Source organism: Eutrigla gurnardus (genome assembly GCF_963514095.1).
Source record: "Eutrigla gurnardus genome assembly, chromosome: 1".
In the NCBI taxonomy this organism is placed as follows: Eukaryota; Metazoa; Chordata; class Actinopteri; order Perciformes; family Triglidae; genus Eutrigla; species Eutrigla gurnardus.
The window spans coordinates 4,442,447-4,457,424 of NC_139915.1; the positions used below are offsets into that span (position 1 = coordinate 4,442,447).

The 14,978-nt window shown below is 43.8% G+C and overlaps 1 protein-coding gene across 1 annotated transcript; it reads left to right on the forward strand.

The window, feature by feature from the left end:
* The first annotated feature begins 3,165 nt into the window (after nucleotides 1–3,165).
* lrp3 (low density lipoprotein receptor-related protein 3) lies at nucleotides 3,166–14,832 on the forward strand. The gene is made up of 8 exons (XM_084014912.1): nucleotides 3,166–3,323; nucleotides 6,106–6,241; nucleotides 6,318–6,523; nucleotides 7,006–7,622; nucleotides 7,866–8,338; nucleotides 8,527–8,659; nucleotides 9,096–13,369; nucleotides 13,423–14,832. The coding sequence occupies exons 1-7, from the start codon at nucleotides 3,263–3,265 to the stop codon at nucleotides 9,960–9,962; spliced, it is 2,493 nt and encodes an 830-aa protein (XP_083871038.1). The 5' UTR covers nucleotides 3,166–3,262; the 3' UTR covers nucleotides 9,963–13,369; nucleotides 13,423–14,832.
* Nucleotides 14,833–14,978: the final 146 nt, after the last annotated feature.

Below are 14,978 nucleotides of genomic sequence, written 5' to 3' on the forward strand. Positions count from 1 at the left end.
TATTATCATTAACAATCGCCAAAATAAAAAAAACATCCCCTACTTGTACCAAGCAGACTGGCTTTGATGTGTTGAGGTTTTTGCTGCTGACACCAGAGCTTTAAAACCTTCCACTGGAAACCAACTGTTCCTTTCCGGAAACGGTCGGTAAGTAGAGCTGATCCATAGATACTGTGCTCAATTAAAGCTGTTGATGGCAAATACCACCTGACCCAAAGCCCTTGATGTCATTTTATATCCATCCATACTTTCCATCATCAGTCAGTCATCCCATGAATGAGATCACACTCCAACCTCAGTGCAGTCTGAGTAAATGGAGAGACCTGCCGACAAACAATATACTGTAATGGAGTTTATAGAAGTCTGGTGATGGAGGGCCGGATCATTATCGCCCCAGAGCAAGTTCTTTGCCTCTATTGTTATTAGGGCTTTTAAGTATGTAGTACTTTTTCCCATAATAAATGTACAGCAACACATTTTCTTTCTATTTCCTGTTGTGGGTTCTACTATTAATATTAATAAAACGACGGCACCATTCAAACTATTCAAGGTGGATCATTACATTTTAATATACTGGATCATTTAATGAATAATTGATCATATTGTAATTGTTATATCGTTTTATTCAAATCTGAATCTGCTAAATAACCAGTAACATTTCTCTGTCAAATAAATGTAGTACTACGATGTAGTACAACAATTATGTAGTAGGTAACACAGCTCAGCTACATGTTTTTTAAGTTATTTTGAGGTACAGGTAAAATAAGTTAGAATATTAATATTTCCACAGAGAGTAAATCAAGTTAACGTTATGTAGAAGCCTGCATGCTAACAGATTGGGGTAATTAGCTAGCGTAGTTGAATGGCATCTCTACAATACCAGCATCCGGGACATGTTAATCTCCGTATTAGTGCCAGTTTTGCACGCTCCCTCTATATGAAGGTTATATATATTATATATATATATTTTTTAACTGCAACATGAGTTCTTGATCATGACGTCATGTTGTTATTGTACAGTTTCATATACGTATATTTCCCGACCTTACGCACCGGCGCCGTGGCTTAGTTGGTTAAAGCGCCTGTCTAGTAAACAGGAGATCCTGGGTTCGAATCCCAGCGGTGCCTTTTACACTTCCCGCTGTTTTCCTAGTAGTTCCTGTCTGTCGTTTTTCAACAGTGTTTGGATTCTTCTATAAACTAATATTAACATTAATTCATGTACGTAATTTTCTCTCTACAAACCCGCCCCGTTGCTTCAGGGAAAACACCGAATTGAAGGTAAATTGACTTTGTATTTACTTTGTCAGAGGGGGTTGTAGTACACCCACTGACCACACGGGGGTAGCAGTGAAACGGCCTACTGTCAGAATCTGTCAGACTACAATGGAGGGATTGGAAGAAGAAAACCGTGAAGCGTTGATCTTGGATGTGCTGTCAGTTTCAACAAGCAAATGTCGTTTATTGCGTCTAGTCCATGCTTCAGGACGATTTCTACAGTTTCAATCCGACTGTTCGTTACATTCAATCCGGATGTGAGTAGCGAAGAAAACACATAAACAAAGAATAACGAAGAGCACTTTGTCCTGTTTGATGCGGCAAGCTGAACACAGAGGGGCCACCATTAGAGCGGAAATTAGAATGTTCTGTCTTCAAAATAAGAGCCGATGTTTTGGTGTTACAATCTTTCTATTCACAGCAATGAATTAAGTTTGTATAATAAAATAATTACAATAATAAGAGGTGGTTAGTCAAAACAGTTACTGGGTTTGACTGAATACACCCTATAATATAGCATACAATATCATTTTAATTACTCTAAAATTATAAACAAGGAATGAAATCGCAAGTTCCAGGTTTTACTTCTTAAAAGGGCACAATAACATGATTTTAAGTAATATTTTGGAATTGGTGCGTGGTTGTAGGTAAGCAGATATAGCGACAAACACATTACTGCAACTGCAAACATTGAATCAGTTTCTTTTATGCTTTGTTGTCTTCCTATAATGAAATTTAGGTTAGAATTCACCGACTGATGAACGGATGGCAACGTTGTTTCATGTTGTGTGAGGATAACTCCACATCTGTTCGGTCTGCAGGCTTCATGTTTATGCCAGCAGCTCTTCAGACATTTTTGGTTTGAATGTCCCTAAAGTCACATTCCTAAAAACAAGAGCCTGGTGAGATGTTCTTTGCAAAGCGCCATTTACTCAAGCCTTATTCGTAAAACAGACAACATCTTTGTCTTTCATAGCCAAACGGAAAAACCAAGAGTAGTTGGTACAAATGCTCCCACTTAAAAAAAATGGATGGAAATTAAATTAGAAACCAGAGAGAGACAGGATATGAGTTACACAGAGACAGATGCTGCAATGCCTCGTTGCAAACAATATAATAACAGAAAGGATGATGTCATGGAAGTACAAAATAAATGGAAGTGCTGCATTTTTATTGGAGGTCATTTTTATTCTAAAAGCATGTAAATACATATTGCAGCCTGGATCCAGTGTGGAGATGGATTCAACAGGTTCAAAAGACAAAGAACATCAAGATTTTATTATCATTCAGCCAAGTGTTACATTTCACAGAGGCAGGCTTTATTTGTCTGCTTTGTCATAATCTGTTTCTTGTTGCAGAAATATCTCTCACAACTCTTCAACGTATTCAGTCTCTGTGAGCATGCTTTCTTAAAATAGCAAACTCAATATGGTCTGGTATTAGTTTGCACTTTAGTATTCAACGTACAGTGCTAAGTGGCATGCGTAACATGTTGTATTTAAAAGTAACAAAATAAACCAGGACACAATGCATTTACTTTAAACAAGTTAACTACTATAACTGCTTCTAAATAGAAAAACATTCCCGAGAAAATGCAACATAGAGATACAGTTTATGAAATATCACCCGAATATGATCTTTCAAAAGCATGTACTCGAAATGCACTCTTTCTTGTAATACTTTGAAAAATGTAAAAATAAATAAATAAATAAATAATAATAATAAAAAAAATACTATTCCTAAATAAAAATGGCTTTTATTTTGAAATCGCTGGCCGGAACTCGCCAGGTTTGCCGTAGCGCTTGACCCTCAGGCGTCTTGGCTACCGCTGCTGCAAAGGACACAATGCTTTTGCATAGTGCGGAACTGCTCGCGGTGTCTCTGAGCTGAAAGCCGATGAGAGCGCTCCGCTGGAAGAGGACGCCGATGTCGAGCGAACCGTGGGAACTGTGTCCGACATCGTAGCGGGAGTCCCGGCCGGACCATGGGGCTGACGGAGCGGCTGCTCGCACTGCTGTGGCTCCGCTCCGCTCTGCTCTGTGCAGGTGAGAAACAACAATGCATCTACAATGCTGTAATGTTTCGATGGGGATCCGTGCACATTTGTGCTGCTGCGTGCACGGAAATCACATCACCAAGACGGTGTAGTGAGTGGATCTTTCTCTGCCTGTTCATCACCAGTGGAGACTTTAAACTGCACTTTAAAGCAGCTGAGCACTCATATAAAGCTGGTGTCCACACCCGGAGAGGAGTGGATGATGTGTTTTTGCTGCCCTTTCTTATGTGTCAATCTGCTGAAGTGATATAATATTATGACACCGGTGGTGTCATTGTTGTGATCGAATTATGAGAAGATGAGCAGGAACCTGCAGGGTTATTGATCTGCGGTGGGTAAACGATCAGGGTTAGTGTGGAAACATGGATGCTCTTTCACAAATGTGATGCTGCTGCTATCAGCATTACATCACTGCTTCTCTGCAGACACCTCCCCCCCCATCCTCCCCCCCTCCTCCCCCCCTCTCTGCTATCATATCCTGTACTTTATTTGGCAGGAAAATAAAAGGAGAATTCTGCCAAACCGACAAACGGAGGTCAAACTGTTTCATATTTTTAGAAGTGTGTGTGGGAACCTTGAGAACAAGACACACACACACACACACACACACACACACACACACACACACACACACACACACACACACACCGTCCCATCAACCACACAATACCTCGCTCACATGTCAGTACTTGTTTTGGCACCTTTACTCACACAGTATCCTACTGGTCTGCCTCTCTCCCTCACACACACACACACACACACACACACACACACACACACACACACACACACACACACACACACACACTCCGAACATCTTATGTTGACGTTAGTGAAGAGAGAATCTCCTTATTTCATATTTTTAGACACACTTTCAGAGCTTCAATGGATTACATTTAGCTTCTTTTGCAAACAACATAGATGAGAAATTGAAGCCATTAAGGTACATTTACTCAATGTGCCCTACTTTAGTACAATTTCCAGCTTCTTTTACTGTAATAAGTATTTCTAGTTTATGTTATTTAAACTTCTACTTTAATTTCAGAGGGAGATGTTTCAATTCTTACTCCACGACACTTATTTAACAGCTTTATTAATTTGTTGCTTTTGAGTTTATGTTTTATGTATCCACCGCTATGGCTAGAGAAACTGGCACTTCTTCGTCCATAGTAACTGTAACTGTTGTAGCAGCAGAGTAGGACAACACTGAAATGATTTGAATGTCTGCAGGTGAGGCTGAAACAAACCAGTGGAAACTGACTCATCACACAACATTGTGTGTGTGTGTGTGTGTGTGTGTGTGTGTGTGTGTGTGTGTGTGTGTGTGTGATATCCATCACTGAGCTCTAAATGAACCCCCCTTCCGGTGTCCCTCTGCTGACTTCACTGATTCACCAAGAAACCCTGAACCAAACACACACACTCAGCAGAGCCGGGCCGACTCTCTGCTGTGTGACCGTGTTGAATAATCATCGGGAAGCCGTTCAGCTAATGTTCTGTCTCTGTGGTTCTGGTGAATTGAGAGGCTTGTTAGGCAGCGTCTTCCTGCCCGTCTGTCATCCCTGCTGTGGAGTCGAGCACCAAAAGCCCCGTCGTCTTTCTCAGCAAAGCAAAGAGAATATAATCTTTTTGCGTGATGTGAGCTTACATTTCCGTCACAATTTAACTTATTCATGCATCACCCTCCCCTGGCGTGGAGCCTTCCCGTTCTTCAAACAGCTGTGAGATAAACATGACTGCTGCGCTCCAAAGAGGTCTGTGTGTTCCTCCTCTCAGCCACCTCGCATGTGTCGTTCCCTGGAGCAACGGTCTGATGGCAGCAGGCGGCCAAGGCAACAGCAGCCATGGCTGCCAGCTTCACTGCTGCTGTTTCTGTTTTTGCCTCCATGTGATCAGCACAGAGATCCCCTCGAGAGGCTTTAAGGTCATTTGACTTGTTGTTTTCAGGTTTTTGCACCGATCCGATACAAAAGTTGAGAATCTGTTAAAGCAGCATGTGTGTAGAATGCAGCAGTGATGTGGTAAAAGCAATACTTTTCCTGATATCAGCATGCACTCTGTGCAGGAGTCTCTGTGTGTGTGTGTGTGTGTGTGTGTGTGTGTGTGTGTGTGTGTGTGTGTGTGTGTGTGTGTGTGTGTGTGTGTGTGTGTGTGTGTGTGTGTGTGTGTGTGTGTGTGTGTGTGTGTGTGTGTGTGTGTATTTATTCTGGCAGTAGCGGTATGGATCCAGCCGAGCGTGCTTCATTCTTACTTCATGAATAAAGGAACAGAAGTGACGTTTCCCTCCTAAAAATTCAAGATGATAAGGCTTCCTTATGGTTACGTAAAATGTTCTGTAAGAGAAAGGTCAAAGGTTGACGGATACAAAATTGCGTGCAAAGTGTAGCGATGTTTTATATTTCTCATATTGTGAATAAATAAATAAATAAATACTAACCGCAGCTGAAAATAAACATTCTATTAACAACTTTTTTGGTAACATTTGCCAAAAACTACAGTGCCCATCTGTTTAAGTAAATAGAAAAAAAAAAAAAATATATATATATATATATATATATATATATATTTGGGACTAGTTTTCTCTAGGAAATTCAGGATGCAAAGTCAGGATGTTGAGTGATGGACACATTGTTGGAATTGATCTTTTCATGGTGTTATACTGTATAATTAAAGATTATATTATTAACATGCCTAACAGTTTAAAATAAAAACTCTGGATTGCAGAGAACGACCTCTGATGTGTTCTCGTCTCCCTCCTTGTCGCCCTGCAGGCTGCAGTGAGCGGGTGGAGGTCCACACAGAGCGGAGGGGTGTCATCTACAGCCCCTCCTGGCCTTTAAACTACCCCCCTGGAGTCAACTGCAGCTGGCACGTCCAGGGAGGTCAGGGAGAGGTCATCACCATCAGGTAGACTCACACATACAGTATACACATGGCGCGTGTTGTGGAGTAAGCGTCTGACGTCACAAACCCTCTGCTCTAGCTTCCGTAACTTTGACGTGGCGGAGTCGGGAAGTTGTTCGGGAGACTGGCTCCTGCTGACGCCTACCAGGAGCGGGGATTCCCGGCTGTGTGGCTCCATGCTGCCTCCGCCTTTCATCTCCACCAGGGGGCGTGTGTCGCTCTATTTCCACTCTCAGGCCAACAGCTCCGGGCAAGCCCAGGGCTTCCGTCTCTCCTACATCAGAGGTAAAACTGGAAAAAGGGAGGACTCACCAGAGCCATCATTTCATATCCACATGCAGTCATTTGCTACCTGTCCCGTTGTCACTAGACATACTTCTCCGTTGCTCAGCTCTCCTGTCAGAATGTGTCAATATGTGTGTCAGTTTTGAGCCATGAGTTGACCTCCAGGTCAGAACACTATTAGCCACCCGTACTCAAGGGTAAACACTCCAGGCCACGGAGTCTAAAGAGTGCTTACACACATTTTGTTGTAATGTTTTTTGCTTTACAATATCAGATTATTAATAATCTGTGCTGTCACAGATCTGCGTGTTTTCAGGAATCGTATAGTGGAGTGTTAAAACTAGATATTTGGGTGTAAACTAAACCCAAGTGCATTTAGTAAACTGTATGGTCATATTTGGGAGGGATGTCACTAAAGATACATCTCTGTCTTGGGTGTTAGTAGCTGGTGTAATACATCTGTCTATGTATTTTCTCCGTAGGTCACTTGGGTCAGAGCAGCTGTCAGTCTGATGAATTCCTGTGTGGAAACGGGAAGTGTCTTCCTCGCTCCTGGAAGTGCAACGGTCAGGATGAATGCGGCGATGCCACGGATGAACGCAGCTGCTCCCCCCCTCCCACCGAGGCCCGGCCCGGCCTCTGTCCCTTCGGCTCCCTCCCGTGCACCGAGGCCCAGTCCACCCGCTGTCTGCCCGCCGCCCTGCGCTGCAACGGAGCCCGCGACTGTCCCGACGGCACGGACGAGCTGGGTTGCCCCGACACCACCTGCGGCAAACGTCTCGGGAACTTCTACGGCTCGTTTGCCTCTCCGGACTTTTTCCGGGCGAACAGGAGCACCGTGGCGGAGCTGAGGTGCTCGTGGTCCCTGGACACCCAGGACCCCAAGCCCATCGTGCTGCAGCTGGACCTGCAGCTGGGGCCCGGAGACTCGCTGCACGTCTACGACGGCCTGCGGCAACGCGCAGAGCACCTCCTGCAGGTGTTGTCTCATCATAACAACAGGCGCCCGGCGCTGCTGGAGTCCAGTCGGGGACAGATGAGTGTTTTTTACACGGCGCAGCCTCACAGCCCTGGCCATGGCTTCAACGCCACATACCAGGTACTGCAAACTGGGAATTCTGCATCCTGTTTCCCAGTAAACTTGTTCCAACCGTCTCCAGATTTAAACCCTTCATGCATCTCCATCTGTCTCCCACATTTTAAAGTTCCTTCCTCTGCTTCTTCTCGATACTGAACCATTCAAACATCTTTCACTATTAAATATAGACACAATCAATCAAGCAGAGAACAAATTGTCCTCTCGGTGTCTAGGCGTTGACATATTTCTCCTCGGCCCTCCCAGGTCAAAGGTTACTGTTTTCCCGGCGAGCGTCCCTGTGGCAGTGATCAGGGCTGCTACTCTGAGCGCCAGCGCTGCGACGGCTACTGGCACTGCCCGTCTGGCCGCGACGAGGAGGCCTGCCCGACGTGCCCGGAGGGGGAGTTCCCCTGCGAAGGCGGCGCCGGCGTGTGCTACCCAGCGTCCGAGCGCTGCAACAACCAGAAGAGGTGCCCGGACGGATCGGACGAGAAGAACTGCTACGACTGCCAGCCCGGAAACTTCCACTGCGGGACCAACCTGTGCATCTTTGAGACGTGGCGGTGTGACGGCCAGGAGGACTGCTTGGACGGGAGCGATGAGAGGGACTGCCTGGCAGCGGTGCCCAGGAAGGTGATCACAGCCGCCTTGATCGGCAGTCTGGTCTGCAGTCTCCTGCTGGTCATTGCCCTCGGCTGTGCCCTCAAACTCCACTCCCTCAGGAGCAGAGAGTACAGGTCTGTCATCCTCCTCACGCTCCGGGCTATATACTTGATTTATTCAATGCTTTGTCGTTTAATCTCCTCTTACATGTTGATTTAAAACCATTTTGTCTCACTAGCATGGTTTGTTAAGATGTCTCCATCACTTGAATTCTTCCTCTTTTCTTCTGTCTGCTCTCCTCTGTCCTTTCTCTCCCTTGCAGAGCCTTTGAGACTCAGATGACTCGCATGGAGGCAGAGTTTGTTCAGAGAGAGGCTCCCCCTTCGTATGGTCAATTAATTGCCCAGGGTCTCATCCCTCCAGTGGAGGACTTCCCAGTGTACAACCCCACCCAGGTAGAGCATTCTCACACAGTTATAGTAACATCTGGCCCCCATTTTTCCTGAAACTCTGAGACCAACACATTTAATTTTACAATCAGTGCATAACCAATGGGCCCAAATGTGCATTCAAGCAAACGCTATTGCAAAATGTGTTTCCATGATTACCATCTCTTGCTTATTGTTATTGACTCAATTTACTTTACAGACATTTTGAGAAATAAGTGTTTTATTTCTTGCCGAGAGTTCGATGTCGATGCCATTCTAATAATATGAAGCTACAGCCAGCAGCCATTTATCTTAACGTGTTGCCTGTTGATTAGGAAACAAGATCGGCCGACCAACACATCTAAAGATCACAAATAAACACCTCATCTCTTGTTATCTAGAAACAGAAGTGTCCTCTCTGTCTGCCCTCCTCCTCCTCCTCCTCCTCCTCCTCCTCCTCCAGGCCTCCGTCTTACAGAACCTTCGTCTGGCGATGCGCAGGCAGATCAGGCGTCATTCCACGCGGCGCTCCACCTCCTCCTCCTCTCGCCGCCGTCTTGGGCATCTGTGGAGTCGCCTCTTCCACGGTGGAGGACGCACCAGAGGCCACGCCCCCCTGCTGGACTCCCCTGGACCCACGCAGATCGCGCTGGGGCTCCACAGCTACCGGACTGCGGGTGCGCGGGGGCCCCGGGGGCGGGTCCGGTCTGGAGCTGGCCTCGGGGATGAGGTTGATATGTCGGGGTCCTGCTGCTCAGCCACCACGGACCTGGAGTCCTGCACGCCAGAGAGTCCTGCGTCACCCCTGTCCTCACAGTCAGTGGACAGCCTGGAGGAGGACCTGTCACCTGCCAGCAGGGGAAACAGTAGGGTTCCACAGTCTGAGCCCTCTACCCCTGTTCAGAGTGACTCTTCAGCCCATAGCGGACCCCCTTCCACTATCCAGGGAGCCTCTGTGCCCCCATGCCACACCCGGGCATCTAGGAAACTGGTCCTGGAGCTCGCTGTTAACCTAAAGGGTGTTTCCTTGAGACGTTACTCCCCCTTGGGGCCCTTGTCCCCTGACTCACCCTCTGTTTTTCCCAGCAGCTCGCAGACACCCACAACCCACCCTTACTTCCAGGGTATGGAGGTGACCTCACCATCTCAGCCCTCGTCTTCTTCTGTGAAAGCAGAGGACAGCAACAGCCACTTAACCGTGGAAGTGCCAAGCAGGGAAATAAGGAGCAGGAGCGAGAGGAGCAGGGAGGGCAAGAGGAGACTCTCCACGTTCAGCAGGACCTTCAGTGATGAGGGAGGCGATTCAGGGAGGGAGACCACGCCATGCTGAAGGGGGAAGGAAGCTACGCTTCTTCCCCTCACTCTGTTGAGACCTGGTGTCAGCAATATCTGCTCCGCTAAAGTGTCCTTGAAATTGGTCCCGACCAGATCCAGAGGTGAGAGCTGTACCGTAGCCCGCCACACGGAGGAAGTGCAGTTGATTTATAATTAGCTCACGCTCCTTCGATACTTTAAAGATAAACGTCTGCATATGCAGTGTTTTGCTAAGATGAATAAAACCAGCGTTGGTAGTAGTTATGGTCTGTGTTATACTGTAAATCTGAACAAACTGGAGCCTAATTAACCCTTAATTAAATGCGTACAGGCCCCCCATGGTGAACCTGTTTGGACAAAAAACTCCTGTTCCAGAAAATCAAACTCAATCCTGGCCACCAGAATATTGGCAACATGTTCTTACAACGCCAAAGCAGCCTTTGTGTCGTTAATCAGAGCCATTATGCACCGCTATATACTGTGAACCATAAAAGCCTGATTACATATGAATTTACCTGATTAACAACCCTCCAGTCTGTCTTAATCACACTTATTTATAAGAGGTGGTGTTATTATTATTATTATAACCGTGACATTTCTAGAAAGTCATGGTTGTCACATTAAAAGATGGTGAAATATAATGTTTTTATTATTGTCAACAAATCATGAAAAGGCCCAAACCAATGTGATCTCTCAATGCTTTTCAACGTCACCAGTTTGTATACGAGTAAATAGTTGGAGAGCTGTTTTCAGCCACATATAAATGCACATTTGGTGCACTAGTGAGTATTTATTAGAGGTGTAACGATTCATTCGATTAATCGATGAATCGATTGTCAGTCCTATAGATTCTACTAAATCGATCTGCTAAAATAAATAAATAGAATGAATCGTTTTGGCTTCACCAATAATCGATATAAATGCGTTTAATCGGATGAATCGTGATTCTTACTTATGATTAATGTTTTAATACGTTTAAGACACTCTCTCCCCTGCCAGCATGTAGTCTACTGAAAATGTTAAAAATAACTGAGCAATGTTTAATTACATTTTTGTATTCAGCATACAATATTATGCAGGACTACTTTTTTCTAGAATAAATACGTTATTTTTCACCTTTCAGAAGAATACAGATAGTCTCACTTGCATTATTGCATGTTTATTTCATGGACATAGAATTTTGGTTCCAAGTTACTGAATCGAATCGTCCTTGAATCGAATCGCCAACTACTGTATCGTGAATGGAATCAAATTGCTGTGAAGCCAAAGATTCACACCCCCTTTTTTAATAGATTTGTACATCTACGACAGAGGAATGAGGTAAATCAATACAATACATTGTTGGGTTTGGTCTTTTCATGGGACTTGTTGACAACAAGAAAAATATCAAATAACACCAGATCTACCTTTTAAACACACCTTTGAACAAAAGTTTGACATTTTGGGAAATGCACTTCTTTCTGGTGGAGAGCGAGATGTGATGATTAATACCTCTCTCATATCTGTCTGTAAAATATGGCTGCATCCAGCAACTGGTTAGCTTAGCCTAGCTTAGCATAACGACTGGAAACTGTCTGCAGGGAGTGAATGAGCTACTGGTGGGTAGTTTGTTACCCAGTGTTTTTAGTTTCCAGTCTTCGTGCTAAGCTAGGCTAACTGGCAGTAGCCTTATTGATAAGGATGCTGGGGAGTTTTATCAATGTTCTCCTCAAACTCATTGCCAAAAGACAAATACACTATTCGCCCAAACTATCCCTTCAACAGTGCAGTGTCACTGAATCATTCAGAAGTTCAATCATGCCAAACCTTTGTCAGTATTTATTCAACATAAACTGTACGTTTCCAGTGCTCTTCTTCACTTCACTTAGGCATCTTTAACATGAACGTTTCAGTTATGTTTCAGAGAAGTTGCATCAAACAGATGTTTAAATTCAGCGTTTTAAACATGAGATATCATCCGTTTTAAAAAGACAAACTTGGATGGAATCTGAGCTCATGAATCCACGTATATGGCCTGTAACTCTGCTCAGCCCCTCGTCCTCCTCAGATCAAGGCCAGACTGTCCTCTCAAGAAAGCCTTTCCTCACTTGAATGAACGTGACTGTGTTTTGCTCTGATTTCAATTCAGCGCAGAGAAGATTTTATATGAATGTCTAGGAAGTGTCAGGAAGGGAGCCGCCACTTGAGAATATTGATTGTTCGCCGGCTCTTCTTCATCCCAGCGGTACCTCTGCAGTAATGCTGACTGCACACAGGTCACTGCAGACGCCTGGACTGCTGGAAATTCATATTCATTCTGTGGACTTTTCTACGACGGGATGTTAAAACTATTTTCTCTATTTTTCAGTCTTCAGAGGAGACTACTGTACGAGTCTTTCTTTATATTTCTCTCTCTCTCTGCCTTGACAAACACTGAACTTGATTGAACCTGATCGCCTGTGTCTCTGATGGTTTTTTGTAAATCTCTGAGGTCACCCTAGTGACCTTTTTTACTAATTACTGCTGAACCTCTTAAGAATGTATCACATCATTTTTTTCCTTCAAACTACGGGATTCAAAAATGGCCGTGCTTGCTTTTTTTTCTCCACAAGTTTATTTAATGATTTCGAGGTAACAGAGCTTGTTTTCTCATGATGACAGACTAAATTCTGCTATCCATTTTCATGAAAACAAAAGGCAGAATATAAATCCAAATAGTCACTGCAGTTGGCCGTGGAGGGAAAACAAAACGAGCTGCTGTGTGAATAATAGCCTCATCAGCACCACAGGTGCCTGGACAGCTCCGCCTCAGGCTGAGAAGGGTAAATCATTTCTGTGGGTTTAATACGGCACGCTAGATGCACTATACAAACTAACTAAGTACAAATACTGTTGCTGTACTTCAGTAGAATATTCAGGTGTCTGTACTTTACCTGAGCATTGATTTTTTTACTTTTACTCCCTGCATTTTAAATCAAGTATCTGTACTTTCTACTCCTTACATTTTCAAAGCAGGCTTTATTTTTAACACATTTGAGGGGATTTTAATAAATCTATTATTATTAATATGATGCAAGATTCACTTAGTCTTGCAAAAAAAAAAAAAAAACAGCCAGTAGAAATGTCCTTCATATGGATTCTTTTTGCTTTATACTTACATTTCAGAGCCTGTACGTTTTCACTTTAACTTGGGCAAAGAATCTGAATCTGTACTTCTACTTTTATCAGAGTCTTTTTGAACACAAGTATCTGTATTTGTACTGTATGATAGCCCATGTATGTTTACCCGAGCAAAGCTAGCCTTAAATGATGAGAACTGATCTGAATGTTATCTCTAACAGAAAGACGATGTAATTTTCTGCCTGCATTGATCAAAAATGGGTACTCCTTGATCTGACAATTTCTGCGTAAAGGTGCCATATTATGAAAAACCTGTTTTCTCTGGTCTCTACACCGATAAACTGGTCCTCCGTGATCCTGTCAACTCCCAGGATGAGGAAAACAAGCGATTCCTGCATGGTCTCTGAACCCCCCACTGTTACAACGGCGCTTCAGCTCCTGTCATTACGTAACAAAAGGAGTCATTTTCTAAGGCCGAACTCCTCAAAAAAAAACAAAAAAAAAACAGTATAATATGGGACCTTTAAATCAGTTGCTACAGTTGTCAAGACGCCATTTATGTGCACTGGCATTGAACTCCTGGTAAACACTACAAATAACTTTTCTCATGATAATGGTTTGATTATCTCATGACCTTGAGGTAGCTTTGAGATAACTAACTAATTAACTTGTGATCTCAAGATTATTTTAAAAACATGAATGCAAGCACGGTCTTTCTTGGCTTCCCTATGAAATTGATGGATTTCTCCCTCTTTTTTGCTGCAGGATATTGATACGTCAGATTACCCGTGGAAGCAGGTAGATTAGTGAGTGATGACGCGCCAAATGCTGGATGATTTTAAGCTGCAGTCTCATGTTTCTGTACTAAAGTCTTTCCTGCTGTTTTTCCTTTAAGTCAGCTGAATGCGCCTTGCTACCCTTCTTCTTCTGGAAGTTTTGCCATGAACGGCTGCTAAATGTTATGTGCCATTACAGATGTCTCCACAAGTAATCCCTGCCTAATAATTTGCTTTGATTTCATTTCAAATCAGCAGAGATTGGATTTGTCTGTGTGTCTGGACACGGCTTTACGATGTGACACGTGATTGGTACAACCCGCTGCTTGCGCACTTCTGCATCAGGGATTATTATGGCAAAGGGTTATTACGGAGGAGCTCGGGAGAATTTTTTGTTCAATAACCTCAATTCCATTGTATTCACCTGTTCTGTTCAAATGGCAGTTGATGAAATGCGTTTTCAGACTGCAGCCAGACAATTATAGAGAATGATGTGCAGTTTGAAATGGTTTGTAAAGACAAGAGTGTCACGATGACCGCTAAAGTGATGTTCTATTCTATCTGTCAGCCAAGAGTAAATGTGTCTGCTCCCTGGGTTTTACTGGTTTGTTAAAGTGGTGATAAACTGGTGGGCAGAAGCCACATCAATGATAGCATTTATTCACTATAATGTACATTATCAAGCCTATTCCAACATTAACAGGTTAATACACTGGACCGAGGCGGCTGAAGTAAAGAACTACTGAACCGGGTTGTCTGATAATGGCATACCCTCTCCTTGCTGCTTGATTACAAAGCTTCTCCCCCATCAAAGGCTGAAGTCAATGTGTATACTGTGTGTGTGTGTATATATATATATATAAGAGCATTTCTCCAATTTTCAGAACTATATTTGTATATTTTGTGCTGAAAGAGAAATGCCACCGTGACGTTGTGGGGGTTGCTGATCAAATCTTCTGCTGATTAGTCCTTTTCCCCCGCTGTGCCTGCAATTAATAAACTTCAAGCTCTTTATCATGTACTGAATTATTTCATTTATCCATTTATACTCAATATTGGTTAATAATTTGACAGAAGTTAGTTTGTAGTCAGTAGTCACCTGCAATGAGTCTATAGCCACAGCAGCTAATGTGAACATGCGTGCTAGCATGCTCTAG

What these genes read in the sequence shown, in the direction of transcription:
- lrp3 (XM_084014912.1), top strand. Translation starts at nt 3,263, where the DNA reads ATGGGGCTGACGGAGCGGCTGCTCGCACTGCTGTGGCTCCGCTCCGCT. An exon ending in CTCCGCTCTGCTCTGTGCAG is followed by an intron (nt 3,324 to 6,105) that starts GTGAGAAACAAC and finishes GTCGCCCTGCAG; the next exon opens with GCTGCAGTGAGCGGGTGGAG. An exon ending in CCGTCTCTCCTACATCAGAG is followed by an intron (nt 6,524 to 7,005) that starts GTAAAACTGGAA and finishes TTTTCTCCGTAG; the next exon opens with GTCACTTGGGTCAGAGCAGC.